Raw genomic sequence first — 24,947 nt, 5'->3', positions numbered from 1 at the left:
GGTCCTAGACTCTCCCACTAGTGGAAACATCCTCTAGGCCTGGCCAAGATGGCCGTCCGCGAGTCACGGCGCCAGGCGGAAGAAGGCTCTGCCCGAGCCGGCTGCCTGCCCCGTTTCCGGGGTTACGTCCGCGCACGGGTGGGGTTAGAGGGGGACCAGGCACTGTCCACGCGCACCCTGGGGGGTTTCCGGGACCGCTAGGCACCGCGGGAGGGGGCGGGGGAATGCATCCTGGACAAGGATGGTGATATAGTAATTTAACAATATTGGTGCCATTTGTGCTATAACGCTGGGTTTGTTTTGCCCAATTTCGTTTTGGAAATAGTATTGTGAATACTTTTACGAGGATGTTGCCAGGACTAGAGGGTGTGAGCTGTAGGGAGAGGTTGAGCAGGCTGGGTCTCTATTCCATGGAGCGCAGGAGGATGAGGGGAGATCTTATAGAGGTGTACAAAATCATGAGAGGAGTAGATCGGGTAGATCCACAGAGTCTCTTGCCCAGAGTAGGGGAATCGAGGACCAGAGTACATAGGTTCAAGGTGAAGGGTAAAAGAGTTAATCGGAATCTGAGGGGTAACTTTTTCACACAGAGGGTGGTGGGTGTATGGAACAAGCTGCCAGAGGAGGTAGTTGAGGCAGGGACTTTCCCATCGTTTAAGAAACAGTTGGACAGGTACATGGATAGGACAGGTTTGGAGGGATATGGGCCAAGCGCAGGCAAGTGGGACTAGTGTAGCTGGGACATTGTTGGCCGGTGTGGGTAAGTTGGGCCGAAGGGCCTGTTTCCACACTGTATCACTCGATGACTCCATGACTTGAATAAATCTATTTTTGGTTTAAAAGAAAAGTGGAAACATCTTTCCACTGATGGGTGCTGTTGAGCGTGGGTGCGGGGAGGATAGTGTTGGGCGTGGGTGCGGGGGGTGGGGGAGGGAGTGGGGGTGGGTGGTTCAGAGTGCTGATGGGTGCTGTTGAGCGTGGGTGGGGGGGTGGTGTTGGACGTGGGTGCGGGGGGTGGGTCTGGGCACTGACGGGTGGCGTTGAGCGGGGGTGGGTGGGAGGGGGTTCACAGCACTGACTGGTGTTGATATTCTGCAGGATGTGATTGCGTATTCGAGGGGGCTGTTGGCCGGGCGCTGGGCGTGGGCGGAGACGCCGCGCGAGGAGCGGATCGAGGCGGCCTCCCGCCTGCTGAGTGGCGTGGAGGAAGCCGCCCTCTCCTGGGGCAGCGTCGGCCCGAACCACGGGCCCAGGACCATCGCCAGCGCGGAGATGGGTAAAGGCAACGCGACCGCCAACCGGGGCAACGCGGGCAGGAGGGGGCCGGGGGGGGGTAAGATCAGTGTAGGAAGGAACTGCAGGTGCTGGTTCAAATCAAAGACAGACACGAAGCGCTGGAGTAACTCAGCGGGTCAGGCAGCATCTCTGGAGAGAAGGAATGGGTGACGTTCCGGGTCGAGACCCTACTCTAGACTGGATTCAAGTCGGGTCAGGTCAGGTCCCCCATCGGTCACGGCTCACCCAGAGTTGGGCCCGAGGGTCAGCATCCTCCCGCCGAGAGCTGGCACCGGAGCGACGGGCTGAAGGGTGGGGAGGGGGGGAAGGTGGACAATCACACGGGCAGCTCTGCCTGAGCGAGCTCGCCACAGCTCACCCCTCATCTCCGCAACGCGGTGGGGCGATGCCCCTGCACGGTGGAGACCGGGTGTGGAGTGGGCGCAGATCAGACGTAGTCTGGGTGTAGACCAGGTGTTGACTGGTGTGAACTGGATGGCCACTGGGGGCAGATCCAGTGGGGACTGGGTGGGGACTGGGTGGGTGGGGACTGGGTGGGGACTGGGTGGGGACTGGGTGGGGACTGATGGTAGACCAGGTGTATGCTGGTGATGGTGGGGATGGAGGGAATTACAAGGGGTGTGGGAGGTAGAGAGGTGGAGCGGGGGGGTGGGGGGGTAGAGGGGGGAATGCTAGGGTTGGGGGTGCGATGCTGATGGTGGCGGGCCTGACTGACCTCTGACCTCCGTCCCCTCTCCCAGACCTACAGGTGGTCCGTGTGGACGGCGCCCCCGCTGGTGACCGCGTGCGGCTGCAGGCCGGCGGCAACATGGCCGAGGTGGGCTGGACAACCGGGACCAACACCTCAGGTAAACGCACCGACCCCTCACCCAGAGACACCCCCCACCCACCCCCACCCCACCCCCCCACGCTCACCGCCCCCACACCCACCCCCCCACCCCACCCACACCCCCACCCCACCCACACCCCCACCCACACCCACCCCCCCACCCCACCCACACCCACCCCCCCCACCCCACCCACCCCCCCACCCCACCTACACGGGGAGAACGTGCAAACTCCGTACAGACAGCACCCATAGTCGGGATCGAACCCGGGTCTCCCACAGAGGGCAGTGGAGGCCAATTCACTGGATGAATTTAAAAGAGAGTTAGATAGAGCTCCGGGGGCTAGTGGAATCAAGGGGTATGGGGTACGGGGTACTGATTGAGAATGATCAGCCATGATCACATTGAGTGGCGGTGCTGGCTCGAAGGGCCGAATGGCCTCCTGTGCACCTATTGTCTGTGTTTCGATGTTTCTATGATGAAGGAAGCAGGCTGTGGGTTAGGTGAGAACGAGTTGAGAACTAGATGAGAACTAGGTTAGCTGTGGGCTAGGTGAGAACGAGTTGCAGACAACGAGACTGAACAAGATGGCTTTGAAGCTGTTTCGCTAATCTGCCTCTCCCCACTGCCTCAGGCTCTGCCGTTGTTGCCTTGATTGTGTACGGCAACATGGAGACCATCCTGCAGGGGGCGCTCTACAGTAACGAGGAGAGCGGCCATCTTCAAGGACACTTCCAGCTCCACTCCAAGGTGGTATCGGCCGCCCTGCGAATCTCGGGGAACAGCAGCACCTCCGTGGCGGTGATGCTCGTCCTAAAGCACCAACAGGTTCGTCAGATTAACCTGTGGGGGCAGGAACTGCAGACGCTGGTTTCAACCGATGAAACACACAAAGTGCTGGAGTAACTCAGCGGGTCAGGCAGCATCTCTGGAGAGAAGGAATGGGTGACGTTTCTGTTCAAGACCCATCAGACAGAACCTGCTGGGGTCGGGGAGTGTTGAACATAAATAAAAGTCAGCAAACAAATTGCCACTGTTTAGAGTTTAGAGATACAGCGCGGAAACAGGCCCTTCGGCCCACCGAGTCCGCACCGACCAGCGATCCCCGCACACTAACACTATCCTACACCCACACTAGGGACAATTTACAATTTTACCAAAGCCAATCAACCTACAAACCTGCACGTCTTTGGAGTGTGGGGGGAAACCCGGAGAAAACCCATGCAGGTCACGGTAGGGGTTGCCAACTTCCTCACTCCCAAATAAGGGACAAGGTGACGTCACCGCCCCGCGCCCCACATGACCTCACCCAGCCAGCGGCCACGTGCTCCCGCTCCACTAATGGCAGCCGCCCGGGCCGGGATGCGGGTTGCTATGCAACCTCTGTCAGGCGGTGCCCGGGCCTCCGGGCCTACAGTGTCCGGGCCTACAGTGTCTGGGCCTACACTGTCCGGGCCTATACTGTCCGGGCCTATATTGTCCGGACCTACAGTGTCCGGACCTACGCTGTCCGGGCCAACACTGTCCGGACCTACATGTCCTGAGGCAGACACAAAATGCTGGAGTAACTCAGCGGGTCAGGCAGCATCTAGGGAGAGAAGGAATGGGTAACCCTTCCTCAGTGTGAAGAAGGGTCTCGACCTGAAACGTCAGCCATTCCTTGTCTCCCGAGATGCTGCCTGACCTGCTTAGTTACTCCAGTATTTTGTGTCTACATTCGATTTTAACCAGCATCTGCAGCACCTACAGTGTCCGGGCCTACAGTGTCTGGGCCTACAGTGTCTGGGCCTACAGTGTCCGGGCCTACAGTGTCTGGGCCTACAGTGTCTGGGCCTACAGTGTCCGGGCCTACAGCGCGCCCCGGGCCTAATACGGGACAAGGGCGGTCCCGTACGGGACAAACCAATTTAGCCCAAAATACGGGATGTCCCGGCTAATACGTGGCAGTTGGCAACCCTAGGTCACGGGGAGAACGTACAAACTCCATACAGACAGCACCCGTAGTCGGGATGGAACCCGGGTCTCTGGCGCTGTGAGGCAGCAACTCTACCGCTGTGCCACTGTGCCCAATGTATGGCTGTGATCAGAATTCTGGTCACATGTACGGGTTTTAAGATGCAAAGTAAAATGGGGATTGACACAAAATGCTGGAGTACCTCCGTGGGTTTGTAGGATAATTGGCCCTCTGCAAATTGTCCCTAACAGGTAGGATAGAACTAGTGTGAACTAGGGGGATCGTTGGTCGGCACGGACTTGGTGGGCTGAAGGGCCTGTTTCCACTGTATCTCTAAACTAAACCAAAATGGCTGAAGATAGGCACAAAAAGCTGGAGTAACTCATCCGGGTCAGGCAGTATCTCTGGAGAGAAGGAATGGGTGACGTTTTGGGTTGGAACCCTTCTTCGGACTGGAGAAGGGTCTCGACCCAAAACGTCACCCGTTCCTTCTCTCCCGAGATGCTGCCTGACCCGCTAAGTTACCCCAGTATTTTGTGTCTATCTCCGGTGTAAACCAGTTCCTTGCTCCACAAGTAAAATGAGAGATGATTGGACTGGGTGACGGTGCGTTGAGGAGAGGGGAGATGGAGCAATACAAATGTAAAGATAACACAATGTACACTTTACATTACTTTACCTTTGCACCATCTTGATAAAGGCCTCCAGCCACGATCCCAGTCCACAGTGCATGTTTCCACACTGTATCTCTAAAGTAGATGGGCCGAATGGTCTAATTATGCTTCTGTCACAGAGTGATGCAGCGTGGAAACACGCCCTATGGCCCAACTTGCCCACACCAACCATGTCCCATCTACACCAGTCCCACCTGCCCACGTTTGGCCCATATCCCTCTAAACCTGTCCCATCCATGTCCCTGTCTAACTGCTTCTGAACTGGAAGAAAGGTCTCGACCCACAATGTCACCCATTCCTTCTCTCCAGAGATGTTGCCTGACCTGCTGAGTTACTCCAGCATGTTGTGTTTAAGCGTTTCTCAAACGATGCGATAGTCCCAGCCTCAACGACCTCCTCTGGCAGCTTGTTCCATACACCCACCACCCTCTGTGGGAAAAAGTCACCCCTCGGATTCCCATTACATTTTTTCCCCTTCACCTTGAACCTGTGTCCTCTGGTCCTCGAAAATGGAATTGGATTGTGTTTTTTGATGTTGTGGCACGGTGCCAGGGCAAGAAGAAAAGGAAAGGAAGAAAGAATAAATAAATAGACAGACAAGTAGACAATTAAACAAATAAATAAATAAATAAATAGGCAGAAAGACAGACAATTAAATAAATAGACAGGCAGACAAATAGATAATTAAATACATAAATAAATAAATAAATAGATAGACAGATAGACAATTAAATAAATTAATAAATAAATAAACAGATAAATAAATAAATAAGTAAATAAATAAATAAGTAAATAAGTAAATAAATAAATAGATAGATAACTAAATAAATAAATGAATAGATAGACAGGCAGATAGACAATTAAATAAATAGGCAGACAAATAGACAATTAAATAAATAAATAAATAGATAGACAATTAAATAAATAGATAAATAAATAAACAGATAAATAGATAAATAAATAAATAAATAAATAAATAAACGGATAAATAAACAGATAAATAGATAAATAAATAAATGAATAAATAAATAAATAGATAAATAGATAAATAGATAAATAAATAAATAAATAGATAAATAGATAAATAAATAGATAAATAAATAAATAAACAGATAAATAGATAAATAAATAAATAAATAAATAGACAGATAAATAAATAAATAAATAAATAAATAAATAGATAAATAAATAAATAAATAAATAAATAAATGAATGAATAAATAAATAAATAAATAAATAAATAGATAAATAAATAAATAAATAAATAAATAAGTAAATAAATAAATAAATAAGCAAGTGAGTAAATAAATAAATAAATAAATGAATACACGGAGATAAATAAATCATTGTCCCTAGTGTGTGTAGGATAGTGTTAGTGTGCGGGGATCACTGGTCGGCGCGGACCCAGTGGGCCGATGGGCCTGTTTCCGCGCTGTATCTCTAAGCTACACTAGACTGAGATCTAACATGTCGCCTCGTGTTGCGCAGGCACCGGCTGCAGAGGGGAAGCTGTCGTGTGTGTACTGGAGTCAGGCTGCGGCCTGGCACGGCTGGTCGACCAGGGGCTGTGCCTTAATGCAGTCCAACAGCACCCACACCACCTGCCAGTGCCAACACCTCTCCAGCTTCGCCATCTTGATGGCCTTCACCGAGAAGGTAGGTGCCCATCCCTCCCTGCCACTCCCCCGCCTTCCCCCCACAGCTCAGTCCGGTTACTGTCACGTGTGCCGAGGTACAGTGAGCAGCTTGTGTCGCGCGCTAACCAACCAAGGGAAAGACAAGACGTGATTACAATCGAGCCGCTCACAGTGCAAGGTGAAGTGCACAGCTCCAACAACACAGCACGGTGGCACAGTGGGTAGAGCCGCTGCCTCACAGCGCCAGAGACCCGGGTTCAATCCTGACCTCGGGTGCTGTCTGTGTGGAGTTTGCACCTTCTCCCCGTGACCGCCTGGGTTTTCTCCGGGTGCTCCGGTTTCCTCCCACATCCCAAAGACGTGCAGGTTTGGGGGTTAATCGGCCATCTGTAAATTGCCCCCCAGTGTGTAGGGAGTGGATGAGAAAGTGGGATAGCACAGAACTAGTGTGAACGGGTGATCGATGGCCAGCATGCACCTGGTGGGCCGAAGGGCCTGTTTCCATGCTGCATCTCTAACATTAAACTAATCTAAACCAATCCTTTTCCCACTCGTACTCCCTTTCTCTGCACTTAGATTAGTGTGGAGATACAGCGCGGACAGAGGCCATTCGGCCCATCGAGTCCGCACCGCCCAGCGATCCCCGCACACTAACACTCTTCTAGGGACAATTTACAATGTTACCGAAGCCAATTAACCTACAAACCTGCACGTCTTTAGAGTGTGGGAGGAAACCGAAGATCTCGGAGAAAACCCACGCAGATCACGGGGAGAACGTACAAACTCCGTACAGACAGCGCCCGTAGTCGGGATGGAACCCGGGGCTCCGGCGCTGTGAGGCAGCAACTCTACCGCTGCGCCACCGTGCCATATTTTCCTAACAGAGCGGTCACGGTGGCGCAGCGGTAGAGTTGCCGCCTTACAGCGAATGCAGCACCGGAGACTCGGGTTCCATCCCGACTACAGGTGCTGTCTGTACGGAGTTTGTACGTTCTCCCCGTAACCTGCGTGGGTTTTCTCCGAGATCTTCGGTTTCCTCCCACACTCCAAAGACGTGCAGGTCTGTAGGTTAATTGGCTTGGTAAATGTAAAAATTGTCCCTAGTGGGTGTAGGATAGTGTTAGTGTGCGGGGATCGCTGGTCGGCGCGGACCCGGTGGGCCGAAGGGCCTGTTTCCGCGCTGTATCTCTAAAGATAGAGCTCTTAAGGATAGCGGAGTCAGGGGGTATGGGGAGAAGGCAGGAACAGGGTACTGATTGTGGATGATCAGCCATGATCACATTGAATGGCGGTGCTGGCTCGAAGGGACGAATGCACCTATTGTCTGTACATAAACGAAACGGTTTCTTTCCATGGTTTTCGGACTGACCCCTGTGTTGTGTTGCACTCAGCTGCAGAGCCATCGGCAAGATGCCCTCTCGGTGATATCCTTCATCGGGATCCCGGTGTCCCTGACCTGCCTCCTGCTTGCCCTCGCCACCTTCACCTTCTGCCCGCAAGCCAGGAACGCGGTCAGTGCCACCCACGCCCAGCTCTGCCTCAGCCTATTCCTCGCCGAGCTCCTCTTCATCGTGGGCATCAACAGAACGGCCAACCGGGTGAGCACCTGGGTGGGGGGGTGGGGGGGGGGGTGGGGTGGGGTGGGCGCGGCGTGGCGCGGCGCCAACCACGTCAGACCTCGGCCCCCTCCCGCTCGCCCCACCTCCCGTTGCTCCACCACCAGCTTACTAAACAGAGGTCGAGACGTTCCCTTATAAAGGAGATGAGGATGTCTCCAAATAGTGAGCGGCCTGGATAGAGTGGATGTGGAGAGGATGTTTCCACTAGTGGGAGAGTCTAGGACCAGAGGGCACAGCCTCAGAATTAAAGGACGTTCCTTTCGGAAGGAGATAAGGAGGAATTTCTTTAGTCAGAGGGCGGTGAATCTGTGGAATTCTTTGCCACAGACGGCTGTGGAGGCCACAAGTCAGTGGATATTGAGGGCGTGCAGCGTAGGTTTACTAGGTTAATTCCCGGAATGGCGGGACTGTCGTATATTGAAAGACTGGAGCGACTAGGCTTGTATACACTGGAATTTAGAAGGATGAGAGGGGATCTTATCGAAACGTATAAGATTATTAAGGGGTTGGACACGTTAGAGGCAGGAAACATGTTCCCGATGTTGGGGGAGTCCAGAACAAGGGGCCACAGTTTAAGAATAAGGGGTAGGCCATTTAGAACGGAGATGAGGAAAAAATCTTTTCAGCCAGAGAGTTGTGAATCTGTGGAATTCTCTGCCTCAGAAGGCAGTGGAGGCCAATTCTCTGAATGCATTCAAGAGAGAGCTAGATAGAGCTCTTAAGGATAGCAGAGTCAGGGGGTATGGGGAGAAAGTAGGAATGGGGTACTGATTAAGAATGATCAGCGATGATCACATTGAATGGCGGTGCTGGCTCGAGTGCAGGAGTAACTCATCGGGACAGGCAGCATATTTGTCCGGGCCTACACTGTCCGGGCCTACACTGTCCAGGCCTACACTGTCCGGACCTACACTGTCCGGGCCTGCAGAGTCTGGGCCTACACTGCCCGGGCCTACACTGTCTGGACCTACACTGTCCGGGTCTACAGTGTCCGGGCCTATCGCGTCCGGGCCTACACTGTCTGGACCTACAGTGTCCGGGCCTACAGTGTCCGGGCCTACACTGCCCGGGTCTACACTGTCCGGGTCTACGATGTCCGGGCCTACGGTGTCCAGGCCTACACTATCTGGACCTACAGTGTCCGGGCCTACAGTGTCGGGGCCTACAGTGTCCGGGCCTACAGTGTCCGGGCCTACAGCGCCCCCTGGGCCTAATACGGGACAAGGGCGGTCCCGTACGGGACAAACCAATTTAGCCCAATATACGGGATTTCCCGGCTAATACGGGACAGTTGGCAACCCTAGTCACCCCTGTCCCACCAGCCTTGTGATGGTGTTGTGTATTTTTGGTCGTGCAGGTCGTGTGTGGAATGGTGGCGGGTTGCCTGCATTATCTGTTCCTGGCCGCCTTCGCCTGGATGAGTTTGGAGTCTGCTCAGCTCTACGTCATGGTCAGGAACCTGAAGAAGATGCGGGTGTCCAGCTCCGGCCGCACGGGCAAGCTTGTCTACGCCGCGGGATACGGCTGCCCCGCGCTGGTGGTGACCCTCTCCGCACTGATACACCCCGACGGATACGGCTCACAGCGCAAGTGAATATCACAACCCCCTGGTGAAGGGGGGACTTACCCTGATGGTCTCCTTCTCACACAGAGGGTGGTGGGTGTATAGAACCAGCTGCCAGAGGAGGGAGTATAAGAAAATAACTGCAGATGCTGGTACAAATCGAAGGTTTTTATTCACAAAATGCTGGAGTATCTCAGCAGGTCAGGCAGCATCTCGGGAGAGAAGGAATGGGCGACGTTTCGGGTCGAGACCCTTCTTCAGACTGAAGCGTTGCCTGACCTGCTGAGATACTCCAGCATTTTGTGAATAAATGCCAGAGGAGGTAGTTTAGTTTAGAGATAGTGCGGAAACGGGCCCTTCGGCCCATCGGGTCCGCGCCGACCAGCGATCCCCGCACATTAACACTATCCTACACCCACTAGGGACAATTTACCAAGCCAATTAACCTACAAACCACAGATTTTTGTTATTTTTCTTTTTAAATGTTTCTGCAAGTTTCTGTCTACTAAAATGGCGCCGTGACATACTACGGTTTTTGGGCCGAGTGGTCTATCTTGCTCCTCTAGTATCTTTGGCCATGATAGACGACGGTTTTTAGGGCCGAGTGGTCTATCTTGCTCCTCTAGTATCTTTGGCCATGATAGACGACGGTTTTTAGGGCCGAGTGGTCTATCTTGCTCCTCTAGTATCTTTGGTTCCAACACATTGCCAATGTCTTTCCCTTTGGGTTTCAGCTGCTGGCTACAGGTGGAGAATGGTTTCATCTGGAGTTTCCTTGGCCCAGTTTACCTGATCATTTTGGTAATTATTATATATCTATTTTTTAAATTATTATTATTGTTGTTGTTATTATTGTTACTATTATTGCTAAGGATGAGAGGGGATCTTGTTGAAACGTATAAGATTATTAAGGGGTTGGACACGCTAGAGGCAGGAAATATATTCCCAATGTTGGGGGAGTCCAGAACCAGGGGCCACACACAGTTTAAGAATAAGGGGTCGGCCATTTAGAACGGAGACGAGGAAAAACTTTTTCAACCAGAGAGTTGTAAATGTGTGGAACTCTCTGCCACGGAAGGCAGTGGAGGCCAATTCTCTGGGTGCATTCAAGAGGGGGTTAGATAGAGCTCTTAAAGATAGTGGAGTCAGGGGGTATGGGGAGAAGGCAGGAACGGGGTACTGATTGTGGATGATCAGCCACGATCACGGTGAATGGCGGTGCTGGCTCGAAGGGCCGAATGGCCTCCTCCTGCACCTATTGTCTATTATGATTGTTATTATTGTTGTTGTTGTTATTTTTGTTATTGTTGCTGTTATTATTATTATTATTTAATAATCTCTTGTGATAATGGCACATTTTTCACTGAATGCCTGGTTACACCTTGCAATTAATTCCAGGGTCTCTGCCTGGTCCTTCCCTGTGTCGTTACCTTGTTCCTATCCTAAAGCCTCTTCAACACCACTATCATCTCTGCCTCCTTCACCACCCCTAGCAGCGCGTTCCAGGCACCCACCACCCTCTGTGTAAAGAAAGCCTGTCCCACACATCTCCTTTCAACTTTGCCCCTCTCACCTTGAAGCTAGGCCCCCTAGTCTTTGATATTGTCATCCTGGGATAAAGGTTGTGGCTGTCTACCCTATCTGTGCGTCTACTTTACGTTCCTGCCTGATCCCAACATCCCACCACACTGTTTATCCCAGCTATGCCTCTCATAATTTTATCTACTTAGTTTAGTTTAGTTTAGTTTAGAGATACAGCGCGGAAACAGGCCCTTTCGGCCCACCGGGTCCGCGCCGCCCAGCGATCCCCGCACACTAACACTATCCTACACCCACTAGGGACAATTTTTACATTTACACCAAGTCAATTAACCTACAAACCTGCACGTCTTTGGAGTGTGGGAGGAAACCGAAGATCTCGGAGAAAACCCACGCAGGTCACGGGGAGAACGTACAAACTCCGTACAGACAGCGCCCGTAGTCGGGATGGAACCCGGGTCTCCGGCGCTGCATTCGCTGTAAGGCAGCAACTCTACCGCTGCGCCAACGTGCTTCTATCAGGTCTCTCCTTAGGCCACCGGGATTTCAGATAAAACAATCCAAGTCTGTCCATCCTCTCCGTGTACCCAGCATCCTCGAACCCAGGCAGCCTTCTGGTAAACCTCCTCTGCACCCTCTCCAAAGCCACCACATCCTTCCTGCAATGGGACGACCAGAACTGCACACAATAATCCAAATGCGGTCTGAAGAAGTGTGTCCACCCCAAACGTCGCCCATTCCTTCTCTCCAGAGGTGCTGCCTGACCCGCTGAGTTACTCCAGCTTTTAGTGTCTATCTGCAGTCTGACAAAAGTTCTTTAGAACTGCAGCATAGCTTCCTGACTCTTATGTTCAAAGCCTCTTCATAAGTGATAGGAGCAGAATTAGGCCATTCGGTTTAGTTTTAGGTTTAGAGACAGGCCCTTTGGCCCACTGCGTCCGCACTGACCAGCGATCCCTACACATTAACACTACCCAGCACACACTAGGGACAATTCTTTTACTCATACACCAAGCCAATTAACCTACAAACCTGCACGTCTTTGGAGTGTGGGAGGAAACCGAAGATCTCGGAGAAAACCCACGCAGGTCACGGGGAGAACGTACAAACTCCGTACAGACGGCGCCCGTAGTCAGGATGGAACCCGGGTCTCCGGCGCTGCATTCGCTGTAAGGCGGCAACTCTACCGCTGCGCCTCCGTGCCGCCCATCTAGTCTACATCATTCAATCATGGCTGATCTATCTCTCCCTCTATCCCCATCCACCTGCTTTCTCCCCGTAACCCCTGACAACCCGTACGCATTTTATACTCAATAGTACAACTCAATTTATACTCAATGTTTATCGGACATCTAAATCGTGTCACAACTCAACAGATCAACACCTTCCTGTTCACCACGTCTCTCTACACATTGAACAAAGAGCTTTCTAATCGTGACATGAAAGTGTCGAAGATCAAAGATACGAGGTGAGCTCGCTACGATGAGTCCAAAGAGAAGAGAGGAACCGTGACATGACGGCCAGGACAAGATGGCGGCGTTGCTAGGCAACTCCAGGCATGCTCTTCCCAGGCAGAGGTTTCCTGCCACTCCACTCTTTTCTACCTGCAAATTTAGCACCATTTACTTTAATTTAGCTTAGAGATACAGCGAACAAACAGGCCATTCGGCCCACCGAGTCCGCGCCGACCAGCGATCCCTGCACACTAACATGGGCGGTCACGGTGGTGCTGGGGCACAGTTGCTGCCGTACAGCCAAGGCAGCGCCGGAGACCCGGGTTCGATCCCGACTACGGGTGCCGTCTGTACGGAGTTTGTACGTTCTCCCCGTGACCTGCGTGGGTTTCTCCGAGATCTTCGGTTTCCCCACACACTCCAAAGACGTGCAGGTTTGTCGGTTAATTGGCCTGGTAAATGTAAAAATTGTCCCTAGTGTGTGTAGGATGGTGTTAGTGTGCGGGGATCGCTGGTCGGTGCGGACCCGGTGGGCCGATGGGCCTGTTTCCATATTATCCTACACACTCCAGCGATAATATTACATTTACACCAAGTCAATTAACCTACAAACCTGTACGTTGTCGGAGTGTGGGCTGGAAACTTGTACATCATTGGAGTGTGGGAGGAAACCGAAGATCTCGGAGAAAACCCACGCAGTCACGGGGAGAACGTACAAACTCCGTACAGATAGCACCCGTAGTCGGGATGGAACCCGGGTCTCCGGCGCTGTGAGGCAGCAACTCTACCGCTGCGCCACCATTGTCCAGTCCAGGGTTAGAGTTAGCAGTTGTAAGTGTGGTTGTCCTCGAGTCTGACGGTGGCTTGTCTTCACTGCAGGATGCTGATGTTCAAAGCCATCGGCCAGGTGTTCATCCTGGGCTGCACCTGGATCCTGGGCCTGTTCCACTTCCAGGAGGAGACGCTGGTGATGGCCTACCTGTTCACCATTGTCAACAGCTTCCAGGGCACCTTCATCTTCATCATCCTCTGCATCCTCAACCCCAAGGCATGTGGTCGTCCAGTTGTGGACACAAGCAACTGCGGACACTGGCTGACAAAACAAAGACACAAACTAGGGTTGCCAAGTGTCCCGTATTAGCCGGGACATCCCGTAGTTTGAGCTAAATTGATTTGTCCCGTACGGGACTGCCTTTGTCCCGTATTAGGCCCGGACAGTGTAGGCCCGGACACTGTAGGCCGGGGGCCACTGTAGGACCCGACACTGTAGGCCCGGACACTGCAGGCCCGGACAGTGTAGGCCCGGACACTGTAGCCCGGGGGCCACTGTAGCCCCGGACACTGTAGGCCCCGGCCCTGTAGGCCCGGAGACCGCCTAACGGAGGTTGCATAGCAACCCGCCTCCCGGCCCGGGTGGCCGCTGGCTGGGTGAGGTCATGTGGGGCGCGGGGCGGTGACGTCACCCTTTGCCCCTTATTTGGGAGTGAGGAAGTTGGCAACCCTAACACAAAGTGCAGGAGTAAAGTGCAGGAAGGAACAGCAGGTGCTGGTTTAAACCGAAGTTAGACCCGCTGAGTTACTCCAGCACTGTGTGAAACGTCACCTATCCATGTTTTCCAGAGATGCTGCCTGACCCGCTGAGTTACTCCAGCATTTGGTGTCTACCTTCGATTTAAATCAGCATCTGCATTTTTTTTCCCCTACAGGTCATCTTGTTCAACTTTTGATAAATGTAATCTTTTTTAACTTCTCTTTAGATAAGGGCTGAATACCAGAAGTGGATCTTTGCCATTTCTCAGACCAAGAGGATGTTCTTCGAGTCTGAATCCACAAAAACACCATTATCAGTCACGTCGGTAAGTGTGTTGGTTTCAGTGACAGCAATCAACAATTTCTCAGGGCGGCACGGTGGCGCAGCGGTAGAGTTGCTGCCTCACAGCGCCGGAGACCCGGGTTCCATCCCGACCACGGGTGCTGTCTGTACGGAGTTTGTACGTTCTCCCCGTGACCTGCGTGGGTTTTCTCCGAGATCTTCGGTTTCCCTGTGACCATTTCTCCGGGTGCTCCAGTTTCCTCCCACACTCCAAAGACGTGCAGATTTGTAGGTTAATTGGCTTCGGTAAAATTGTCCCTTGTGTGCAGAATGGTGTTAATATGTGGGGATCGCTGGTCTGCACGGACTCGGCGGGTCGAAGGGCATGTTTCCACACTGTATCACTCTATAACTCCAAGAGATGCTGTCCCAGAAGGTTTAGTTCAGAGATACAGTATGGAAACAGGCCCTTCGTCCCACCATGTCCATGCCGATCATCAATCACTCATTCACACTAGTTCTATGTTTCCTACTTTCTCATGCACGGGGGACATTTGCAAAACACCAAAATGGTGGCGCTGCCATAGCAGCTGCGGCTTACCTGTGGTCCATTTGTCTTTGTGTTTTTGTTGTTTTTTTTGTCTTAATTGTAGTTGTGATGTGGTCTTTTTGTGTTTGTGTACTATGTGTGTATGTGGGGGGGAGGGGGGGAACTGTAAAATTGTAAATAGGTGTCCCTTCCGAACGGAGACCCGACCTTTGTTTTCTGGGCCGTGTCTCCGTTCCTGCTGCGGCCTACCATCGGCCCAACTCCTGGAGCTGGCTGCCTCCAGGGCTCTGGTTCGCAGAGCCCGCGGATCGGACTTACCATCACCGGAGCCGGCCGTCCTCGGAGGCTGCGGGAGCGGCTGCGACTCGCCTTAGGCTCGGGCCGCGTGGATACCGACATCGGGAGCTCCGGCAGCGGCAGCATGTTCGCCCGCCCCGGGTCGCGGGGCTTGGGTCGCGGACATTTCACCGTCCGGCGCAGCCTAAAAGAGGCCGCGGGATATTTCTCTGCTGGGCGGGGGCTTCAGTGTCGGGAGCCACGACCGCCCCGACGTGCAGCAACAGCGGCAGCAGCAGCGTGTTCGCCCGCCCCGGATCGGACTTATCATTGGCAGAGCCGGCCGTCTTCGGAGGCTGCGGGAGCGGCTGCGACTCGCCTTAGGCTCGGGCCGCTGCGGACCGTCCGGCGCGGCCTGCAACCACAACAACCTGTCCGCGGGAGAGGACGGCAGGAGAAGGGAAAAGACATTGTGGCCTTCCATCACAGTGAGGAGAGGACTGGAGGAGGAGACTCACTGTGATGGATGTTTCTTTTTGTGTGTGTTTTTGGGGTTGTGTAATTTTAATGCCTATTTAATGCTTTTATTGTTGGACTGTGGGTGACTGAATTTCGTCCAATATTGGATGACAAATAAAGCTATCTTGAATCTTGAATCTTGAATCTTGAACCTACAAACCCGCACGTCTTCGGGGTGTGGGAGGAAACTGGAGCACCTGGAGGAAACCCACACAGTCACAGGGTGAACATGCAAACTCCACACAGACAGCGCCCAAGGTCAGGATGGAGTCCAGGTCTCTGGCGTTGTGAGGCAGCAGCTCTACCCGCCGCCCTCCAAGAAATATGATACGTATATGAAAGGACATTCCTTTAGAAAGATGAGGAGGAATTTCTTTAGTCAGAGGGCGGTGAATCTGTGGAATTCTTTACCACAGAAGGCTGTGGAGGCCAAGTCAGTGGTTATTTTAAAGACAGAGACAGATACATTCTTGATTAGTACTGGTATCAGGGGTTATGGGGAGAAGGCAGGAGAATGGGGTTAGGAGGGAGAGATTAAAGAGGAAAGGGTTAAAGATTGGTGGGTTGCAGGGCCTGTTTCTATGCTGTATCGTTAAAACTGAAAAACTAAGCCGCCTCTTTCAGTAAATGTGCTTAAGATGTTTCCCTGAATATAGTCTGATTCAATGCTTTACATTTTCTGTGAACACTTTGTACAAAATCATGAGAGGAATAGATCGGGTAGATGCACAGAGTCTCTTGCCCAGAGTAGGGGAATTGAGGACCAGAGGACATAGGTTCAAGGTGAAGGGGGGAAAGATTTAATAGGAATCCGAGGGGTAACTTTTCCACACAGAGTGTGGTGTGTGTATGGAACAGGCTGCCAGAGGAGGTAGTTGAGGTTGGGACTATCCCTCGTTTAAGAAACAGTTGGACAGGTACATGGGCGGCACGGTAGCGCAGCGGTAGAGTTGCTGCTTTACAGCGAATGCAGCGCCGGAGACTCAGGTTCGATCCTGACTACGGGTGCTGCACTGTAAGGAGTTTGTACGTTCTCCCCGTGACCTGCGTGGGTTTTCTCCGAGATCTTCGGTTTCCTCCCACACTCCAAAGACGTACAGGTATGTAGGTTAATTGGCTGGGTAAATGTAAATGTAAAAATTGTCCATAGTGGGTGTAGGATAGTGTTAATGTACGGGGATCGCTGGGCGGCACGGACTTGGTGGGCCTAAAAGGCCTGTTTCCGGCTGTATATATATGATATGATATGATATGGATAGGACAGTTTTGGAGGGTTATGGACCAAGCGCAGGCAGGTGAGACTAGTGTAGCTGGGACATGTTGGCCGGTGTGGGCAAGTTGGGCTGAAGGGCCTGTTTCCACGCTGTATTACTATGACTCTATGATTTTCCAAACTTCAGACTGAGGTTGTATTTTTCTCTGCAGGAGACAGTGTGACGAGATCATTACTTAAGATGTATCAAAGCCCACTTCATGAAACTGCGGGCACAACTCCGTGAACTGCCACCCGTCTCCTGTATCTGTTCATTCACCAGACCAGCATGCAGATGTTTCTGACCTGTGACACAGCTGGATGACTTAACGAGGCCAAGAACAACTTTGTGTGAGGAAAGGAACTGCAGATGCTGGTTTACACCAGAGATAGACACAAAAAGCTGGAGTAACTCAGCGGGACAGGCAGCATCGCTGGAGAGAAGGAATGGGTGACGTTTCGGGTCGAGATCCTTCTTCAGACTGAGAGTCAGAGGAGAGGGTTCAGACTGACTCTCAGTCTGAAGGGTCTCGACTCAAAAAGTCACCTATTCCTTTTCTCCAGAGGTGCTGCCTGACCCGCGGAGCTTTTTGTGTCTATTCAAGACCCACTTCTCCGAGTCCAACCAGATGACCTTTGTTGGAGGAGTATTTGACGGTTACAATCCTTTACTATTCTTACCCCTTTTATGAATGAAAAGATATAAACTGAATTTCCTACTGATAACTTTGAAGAGCCAGTTTAATCCCAGCAGATTGTGCTGCATATGTATGGTTGTCAACTGTCCCGTATTAGCCGGGACATCCCGTATTTTGGGCCAAATTGGTTTGTCCCTTACGGGACCGCCCTTGTCCCGTATTAGGCCCAGACACTGTTGGCCCGGATGCTGTAGGCCCGGACACTGCAGGTCCTGACAGTGTAGGCCTGGACACTGTAGGCCCAGGGGCTGCTGTAGGTCCAGACAGTGTAGGCCCGGAAGCCCGGGTGCCGCCTAATGGAGGTTACCTAGCAACTCGCCTCCCAGCCCGGGCGGCCGCCATTGGTGGAGCGGGAGCACCTGGCCGCTGGCTGGCTGAGGTCACGTGGGCGGTGACGTCACCTTGTCCCTTATTTGGGAGTGAGATAGTTGGCACCCCTATGCATAAGGCAGAATATTTCAAAGGATTCAGTGATCAGTGCTATCTAGTACATGGTTTGTTAATCGTGCATCAAGTTACATATGAGATATATCATGATCAGGGCGGCACTGTAACGCAGCGGTAGAGTTGCTGCCTTACAGCACCAGCGACCCAGGTTCCATCCAGACTACGGGTGCTGTCTGTACGGAGTTTGTACGTTCTCCCCGTGACCTGCGTGGGTTTTCCCCAGGTGCTCCGGTTTCCTCCCACACTCCAAAGACATAGAGGTTAGTAGGTTAATTGTCTTCTATAAATTGTCCCAAGTGTGTAGGACATAGATATAGTAGGCGATTGTTGGCCAACGTGGACTTGGTGGGCCGAAGGGCCTGTTTCCACGCTGTATCTTTAAAGTCTAAATTCACAATCCTTTACTTTTTTTCTACCCCTTTAATGAATGAAAATATATAAGCTGAATTTTCTACTGATAACTTTGAAGAGCCAGTTTAATCCCTACGGATTGTGAATCAGCAAAGATACTAGAGGAGCAAGATGAATCACTCCATCGAATTCACCTATACTGAAGTGTAGTACGCAAAGGAGCGTAACGTCCGCCATTTTAGTAAGCAAAACCCGCCTCTCGCAGTGTAATCAGTGTTGTGGGGGAACAGTATGTGTGATGATACTATAAAAATGCAGAATATATCTCGTCTATCAATTCACAGATTTTTGTTATTTTTCTTTAAAAATGTTTCTGCAAGTTTCTGTCAACTAAAATGGCGCCGTGACATACTACGGTTTGTAGGGTCGAGTGGTCTATCTTGCTCCTCTAGTATCTTTAGTGATCAACGCTACCCAGCACACGGTTTGTTAATCATGCATCCCTTTATGTATAAGACATTTCAAGACCAGATATATTCTATGGATCTGACTATTAGATATTTGGCGAACATCTGGGCTTGGAGCCAGAGAGAGAAGCAACTTCATTGTAATCGTTTACAAATGCAATATAAAGTCTAACACATTGATAAAATTACGGAACTAATTCCAAGTTGAGTCTTCTCTATTTGTTGTTCTACTCGGGTTCCTTGTGAGGTTAACGCTCCCATTCCAGTTTTACGTACAAAATCTGTGGTGTGGGACTTGTCATAGAGTGATACAGCATGGAAACAGGCCCTTCGGCCCAACTTGCCCACACCAGCCAACACGTCCCAGCTACACTAGTCCCACCTGCCTGCGCTTGGTCCATATCCCTCCAAACCTGTCCTACCCATGCACCTGTCTAGTTGTTTCTTAAACGTTGCGATAGTCCCAGCCTCAACTACCTCCTCCAGCAGCTCGTTCCATACTCCCACCACACTTTACATGAAAAAGTTACCCCTCAGATTCCTATTAAATCTTTTCCCCTTCACCTTGAACCTATGTCCTCTGGTCCTCGATTCCCCTACTCTCGGCAAGAGACTACCCGATCTATTCCTCTCATGATTTTGTACACCTCTATAAGATCACCTCTCATCCTCCTGCGCTCCACGGAATAGAGACCCAGCCTGCTCAACCTCTCCCTATAGCTCACACCCTCTAGTCCTGGCAACATCCTCGTAAATCTTCTCTGAACACTTTCAAGCTTGACAACATCTTTCCTATAACATGGTGCCCAGAACTGAACACAATATTCTAAATGCGGTCTCACCAACGTCTTATACAACTGCAACATGACCTCCCAACTTCTATACTCAATACTCTGACTGATGAAGGCCAATGTGCCAAAAGCCTCCTTGACCACCTTATCTATCTGCCACTCGACCTTCAAGGAAGCATGCACCTGCACTCCTAGATCCCTCTGCTCTACAACACTAGCCAGAGGCCTACCATTTACTGTGTAGGCCCTGCCCTTGCTCGACGTCCCAAAATGCAACACCTCACACTTCTCTGCATTAAATTCCGTCAACCATTCCTCCAGTATCTGCAGCTCCTTCATATCAAAACGCATTTTGTCGACAGTAAATTCTTTCCATTTTATTTCAGCAGTAATGTACATTGAATGGAAAAACAAAATCAAACTACAGGCTCTGGAAATCCAAAAACAAATTGCTGAAAACATGCAGTCTGAAGAAGGTTCTCGACCCGAAACATCGCCTATTTGTTTTTTCTCCAGAGATGCTGCCTGACCCGCTGAGTTACTCCATCGTTTTTTGTCTATCTTTACTGAAAAACACTCAGATCAGACCACATCAGACACAAAATGCTGGAGTAACTCAGCGGGACGGGCAGCATCTCCGAAGAAAAAAAAATGGGTGACTTTTCGGGTCAAGACCCTTCTTCAGACTGGTTAGGGATAAGGGGAGATAGAGACGGTGATGTAGAGAGATAAAGAACAATGAATGAAAGATGTGCAAAAAAGTGAGACGTGGGGAGAGATGTGATCGGCAGATGAGTGGACAAAGGCCAAGAGATGAAAACACTTGAACATATCAAGTGTTGCCATGGCGATAAATCTCCTGAAAAGCCTCATGGATAATACAGGTCAGAGGTGTAGGAACACGTCAGTCTGAAGAAGGGTCTCGACCCGAAACGACACCCATTCCTTCTCTCCTGAGATGCTGCCTGACCCGCTGAGTTACTCCAGCATCTTGTGTCTACCTTCAATTTGAACCAGCATCTTCTGTTATTTTCCGACACGTCAGCTGTGGTAGTTAGAGCAAAAAATAAATTTCTATGACATACAGAAACGATAAAAGAACAACCCAATCATGATATAGAAAAAGTTTAGAGATACAGCGCGGAGACAGGCCCTTACGGCCCACCGGGTCCGCGCCGACCAGCGATCCCCGCACACTAACACTATCCTACACCCACTAGGGACAATTTTTACATTTACCAAGTCAATTAACCTACTTTGGAAGCTCTCAAAGAAAACCCACGCAGGTCGCAGGGAGAACGTACAAACTCCGTACAGACAGCACCCGTAGTCGGGATGGAACCCGGGTCTCCGGCGCTGCATTCGCTGTAAGGCGGAAACTCTACCGCTGCGCCACCGTGCTGAAAGTTAACTGGAATTATTAACTGAGCATGGAAGGTTACAAATATGCTGCTGAAGGGGCGTGCAGTTCAAGCTTCCACTAGGCATTGGCGGACAGGCAGGTCAAAGGGGAAGGTAGACACAAAACGCTGGAGTAACTCAGCGGGTCAGGCACTATCTCTGGAGAGAAGGAATGGGTGACGTTGTGGGTCGAGACCCTTCTTCAGATTATGGGGGGGGGGACAAGGAAGGATATAGGTGGAGACAGGAAGACAGTGGGAGACATGGGAAGGGGAAGAGAGGGACAGAGGAACTATCTAAAGTTGGAGAAGTCAATGTTCATACCGCTGGGCTGCAAACTGCCCAGGCGAAATATGAGGTGCTGTTCCTCCAATTTCTAGTGGGCCTCACTATGGCACTGGAGGAGGCCCATGACAGAAAGGTCAGACTGGGAGTGGGAGCTGAAGTGCTCAGCCACCGGGAGATCAGGTTGGTTAAGGCGGACTGAGCGAAGGTGTTGAGCGAAACGATCTGGTCTCGCCGATGTAGAGAAGGTGACACCTGGAACAGCAGATACAATAGATGAGGTTGGAGGAGGTGCAGGTGAACCTCTGCCTCACCTGGAAAGACTGTTTGGGTCCTTGGATGGAGTCGAGGGGGGAGGTAAAGGGATTGTTTATTGTGACACATTCCTCCCATGACCACCATTTCCAGACACAACCTGACCCGTTACGCTTAGGGAGCTAGATAGAGCTTGTAAGGATAGTGGAGTCAGGGGGTATGGGGAGAAGGCAGGAACGGGGTACTGATTGAGAATGATCAGCCATGATCACATTGAATGGCGGTGCTGGCTCGTAGGGCCGAATGGCCTCCTCCTGCACCTGTTGTCTATTGCTTCCAAGATTTTCTGTTTTAATACCCTTATCTTGATAGACACAAAGTGCTGGAGAAACTCAGTGGGTCAGACAGCATCTCTGGAGAGAAAGGGTGGGTGATGTTTCGGGTTGGGACCCTTCTTCAGACTGTCTTTGGAGACATATTTGGGTGATGTTTAGGTCAAGATCCTTTGTCAGTCTTCTCTGCGTGTTAAAGGATGGGACCCTTCTTCAGTCTTCTCTGGAGGTGATGGTTCAGGTTGCGACCCTTCGTTCTTCTCTGGAGAAAAAATGGACGGGCGATGTTTCAGGTCGGAAACCTTCTCCAGATTGCATGTGCTCTTCCTTGTTTCTATCTCCCAGTACAGTACAGAATCAACTTCAAGCTCCTCCTATTCACATACAAAGCCCTAAATGGGCTTGCCCCCCCCCCCATATCAAAAACCTTCTAACCCACCACTCTATCTCCAGGTCCCTCAGGTCGGCCGACTTGGGGCTACTGACTATCCCGCGGTCTAGGTTTAAGCTCAGGGGTGACCGCGCTTTTGCGGTTGCATCCCTCTCCCCATCAGAACTGCCCCCTCCATCGACTCCTTTAAGTCCAGGCTCAAAACCTATTTCTACTCCCTAGCGTTTGAGACCCTCTGAGGGGGCGCTGTGAACTGTTTATGTATGTGCTGTTATGTTTGTGTGCCATTGTATGTTCGTTCTTAGTACCTGAACTGATGTACAGCACTTTGGTCAACGTGGGTGGTTTTTCAATGTGCTATACAAATAAAATCGACTTGACTTGACTACCTATACCTTAAAGCCCAGTTTGCTCATCTTTTTTCCCAACGGAAAGTAGCTGAATCTGAGTGAGCATTGTAGAGTCACAGAGTGATGCAGTGTGGAAACAGGCCCTTCGGCCCAACTTGCCCACACTGGCTAACAATGTCCCAGCTACACTAGTCCCACCTGCCTGCGTTTGGTCCATATCCCTCCAAACCTGTCCCACCCATGTACCTGTCCAACGGTAGTCTGTCTTTGCAACAAAGGTCTCGACAGGTGTGTAATTGCACACGTGGCCCTGCCTGCTTCTGCCCTGATTCTCACACCCACTGGCATTCAGTTGTTTAAATACTTGCTAACAGAACTTTGCCCAGCATCTAGTGGATAAACTCCATGGGATACGACGTGCCAGGATTTGGTTGGAGCCCTCCGCTCCGTCATCTACCATCCATACCCCTCCCTCTGGCTTTGCATTTCACCTCTCCTCTTTCCTTACCTGACACCCTAGTCCCCATGTTTGAACTCCTGTGTATCGGCGAGACCAAGCACAGGGTCGGCCATCGTTTCGCTGAACACCACCGCTCAGCCTGCCTAAACCTACCTGATCTCCCGGTTGCTAAACACTCCCCCTCCCATTCCAACACTGACATTTCTGTCCTGGGCCTCCTCCATTGTCAGAGTGAGGCCCAGCGCAAATTGGAGGAACAGCACCTCATTTGTCTTGGGCAGCTTACACCCCAGCGGTATGAACATTGACTTCTCTAACTTCAAGTAACCCTTGCTTTCCCTCTCTCTCCATCCCCTCCCCATCCCAGTTCTCCAACCACTCTTCCTGTCTCCGACTACATTTTAACTCTGTTTACCTTGTTACCTTCTCCCAACTACCAATTATCTATTCTACATTTTCCTTGATCTCCATTCCTTCTGCCCTGTTTTCACACCTTACACTTCCTTATCTATGTACCTCCCACTCTCCTGACTTCGGCCTGAAGAAGGGTCTCGACCCGAAACGTCACCCATTCCTTCTCTCCAGAGATGCTGCCTAACCTGCTGAGTTACTCCAGCATTTTGCGCCTATCTTCAATTTAAACCAGCATCTGCAGTTCCTTCCTGCACATTTGTCTCATTTTGACCTGTGTCACATAAGGGCCTGTCCCACTTAGGCGATTTTTTTTGGCGATTTTTTTAGCAAAGTCGTAGCGGAACCCCAACATTTTCTTTTACCCGACGACAATGCCCACGACAATGCCCACGACAATGCCCACGACAATGCCCACGACAATGCCCACGACAATGCCGAGTCAGGTCGAGATTACACCGTCTTCGGAAACATCGTGAAATTCCCACGCTGTCAATGCTTCTCCAGCGTCCTAATTTTCGCTGAAATCACTGACAAGTTGGTAATTACTTGCATCTTGCATCTTACATATAACATCTTGCCCGGGTTACTTGGAAACCAAGCTTCACGGTAACAAGGCATAAACTGTTTTGACTTCCAGTTTACTAATAGCAGTATTAAGAAATTTAATTTTAAAAGTGGTTAAATGGATTTTTGTACGGAGTGTGGGCATTGTTTGAAAATGTACGGGAGATGCATATCTGGTTTCTGGGTTGCATATCTGAGTTGGGAGCCCACTTTAAATGTAATCGCTGATGGCCATAAACATCGCGAAAATTCCCACGCTTACCTGACCGTCAAACTTTCGCCTCCAATCTACCTGTCAAATGTCCTGACGGTAAATAAATTGGTTAAACACAAGTATTTTATGGTATCTTCAAATGACTTTACTTATTTTAATATTACGTGCTTCTAAATGCATCTAAGAGAACCTAGCAAAGCTGGGGACCGCATTCAACAGCTCCCCGCTCCGTCATCTACCATCCATACGCCACGCAGTCGCCTTGGCTGGGCGGCATCTTGGTGTACGAGCATACCTACCTCGTGCGGCACGATATGTAGATGATTGATGAGATTCCAAGAGGTTTGTAATGAGATTCCATGAGTTTAGAAGAATGGGCGCAGCGGTAGAGTTGCCGCCTTACAGTGAATGCAGCGCCGGAGACCCGGGATCCATCCCGACTACGGGCGCTGTTCGTTCTCCCCGTGACCTGCGTGGGTTCTCTCCGAGATCTTCGGTTTCCTCCCACACTCCAAAGACGTGCAGGCATGTAGGTTAATTGGCTAGGTAAATG

General features: G+C 51.0%; 1 protein-coding gene across 3 annotated transcripts in view; it reads left to right on the top strand.

The window, feature by feature from the left end:
* The window catches only part of LOC144610607 (adhesion G protein-coupled receptor E1-like), a 41,086-nt gene extending 21,852 nt beyond the window's left edge, over positions 1-19,234 (top strand). For 2 of the 3 annotated variants that reach the window (XM_078429423.1, XM_078429422.1), the window contains 10 exons: positions 1,099-1,276; positions 2,037-2,144; positions 2,758-2,951; positions 6,240-6,407; positions 7,780-7,986; positions 9,365-9,597; positions 10,306-10,372; positions 12,487-12,578; positions 13,444-13,612; positions 14,322-14,654. In XM_078429423.1, the coding sequence (XP_078285549.1) occupies positions 1,099-1,276; positions 2,037-2,144; positions 2,758-2,951; positions 6,240-6,407; positions 7,780-7,986; positions 9,365-9,597; positions 10,306-10,372; positions 12,487-12,578; positions 13,444-13,612; positions 14,322-14,612 (1,707 nt within the window). In that variant the 3' untranslated portion in view covers positions 14,613-14,654. Of the gene's footprint in view, positions 1-1,098; positions 1,277-2,036; positions 2,145-2,757; positions 2,952-6,239; positions 6,408-7,779; positions 7,987-9,364; positions 9,598-10,305; positions 10,373-12,486; positions 12,579-13,443; positions 13,613-14,321; positions 14,655-17,147 lie in introns of those variants that run through there. The other variant, XM_078429424.1, reaches the window with a different exon arrangement.
* The last annotated feature ends 5,713 nt before the right edge of the window (positions 19,235-24,947 follow it).

Source organism: Rhinoraja longicauda, chromosome 37, assembly GCF_053455715.1.
Source record: "Rhinoraja longicauda isolate Sanriku21f chromosome 37, sRhiLon1.1, whole genome shotgun sequence".
Taxonomy (NCBI): Eukaryota; Metazoa; Chordata; class Chondrichthyes; order Rajiformes; family Arhynchobatidae; genus Rhinoraja; species Rhinoraja longicauda.
Note: the sequence above shows the minus strand (reverse complement) of the source record. Positions and strands in the feature narration are given on the sequence as shown.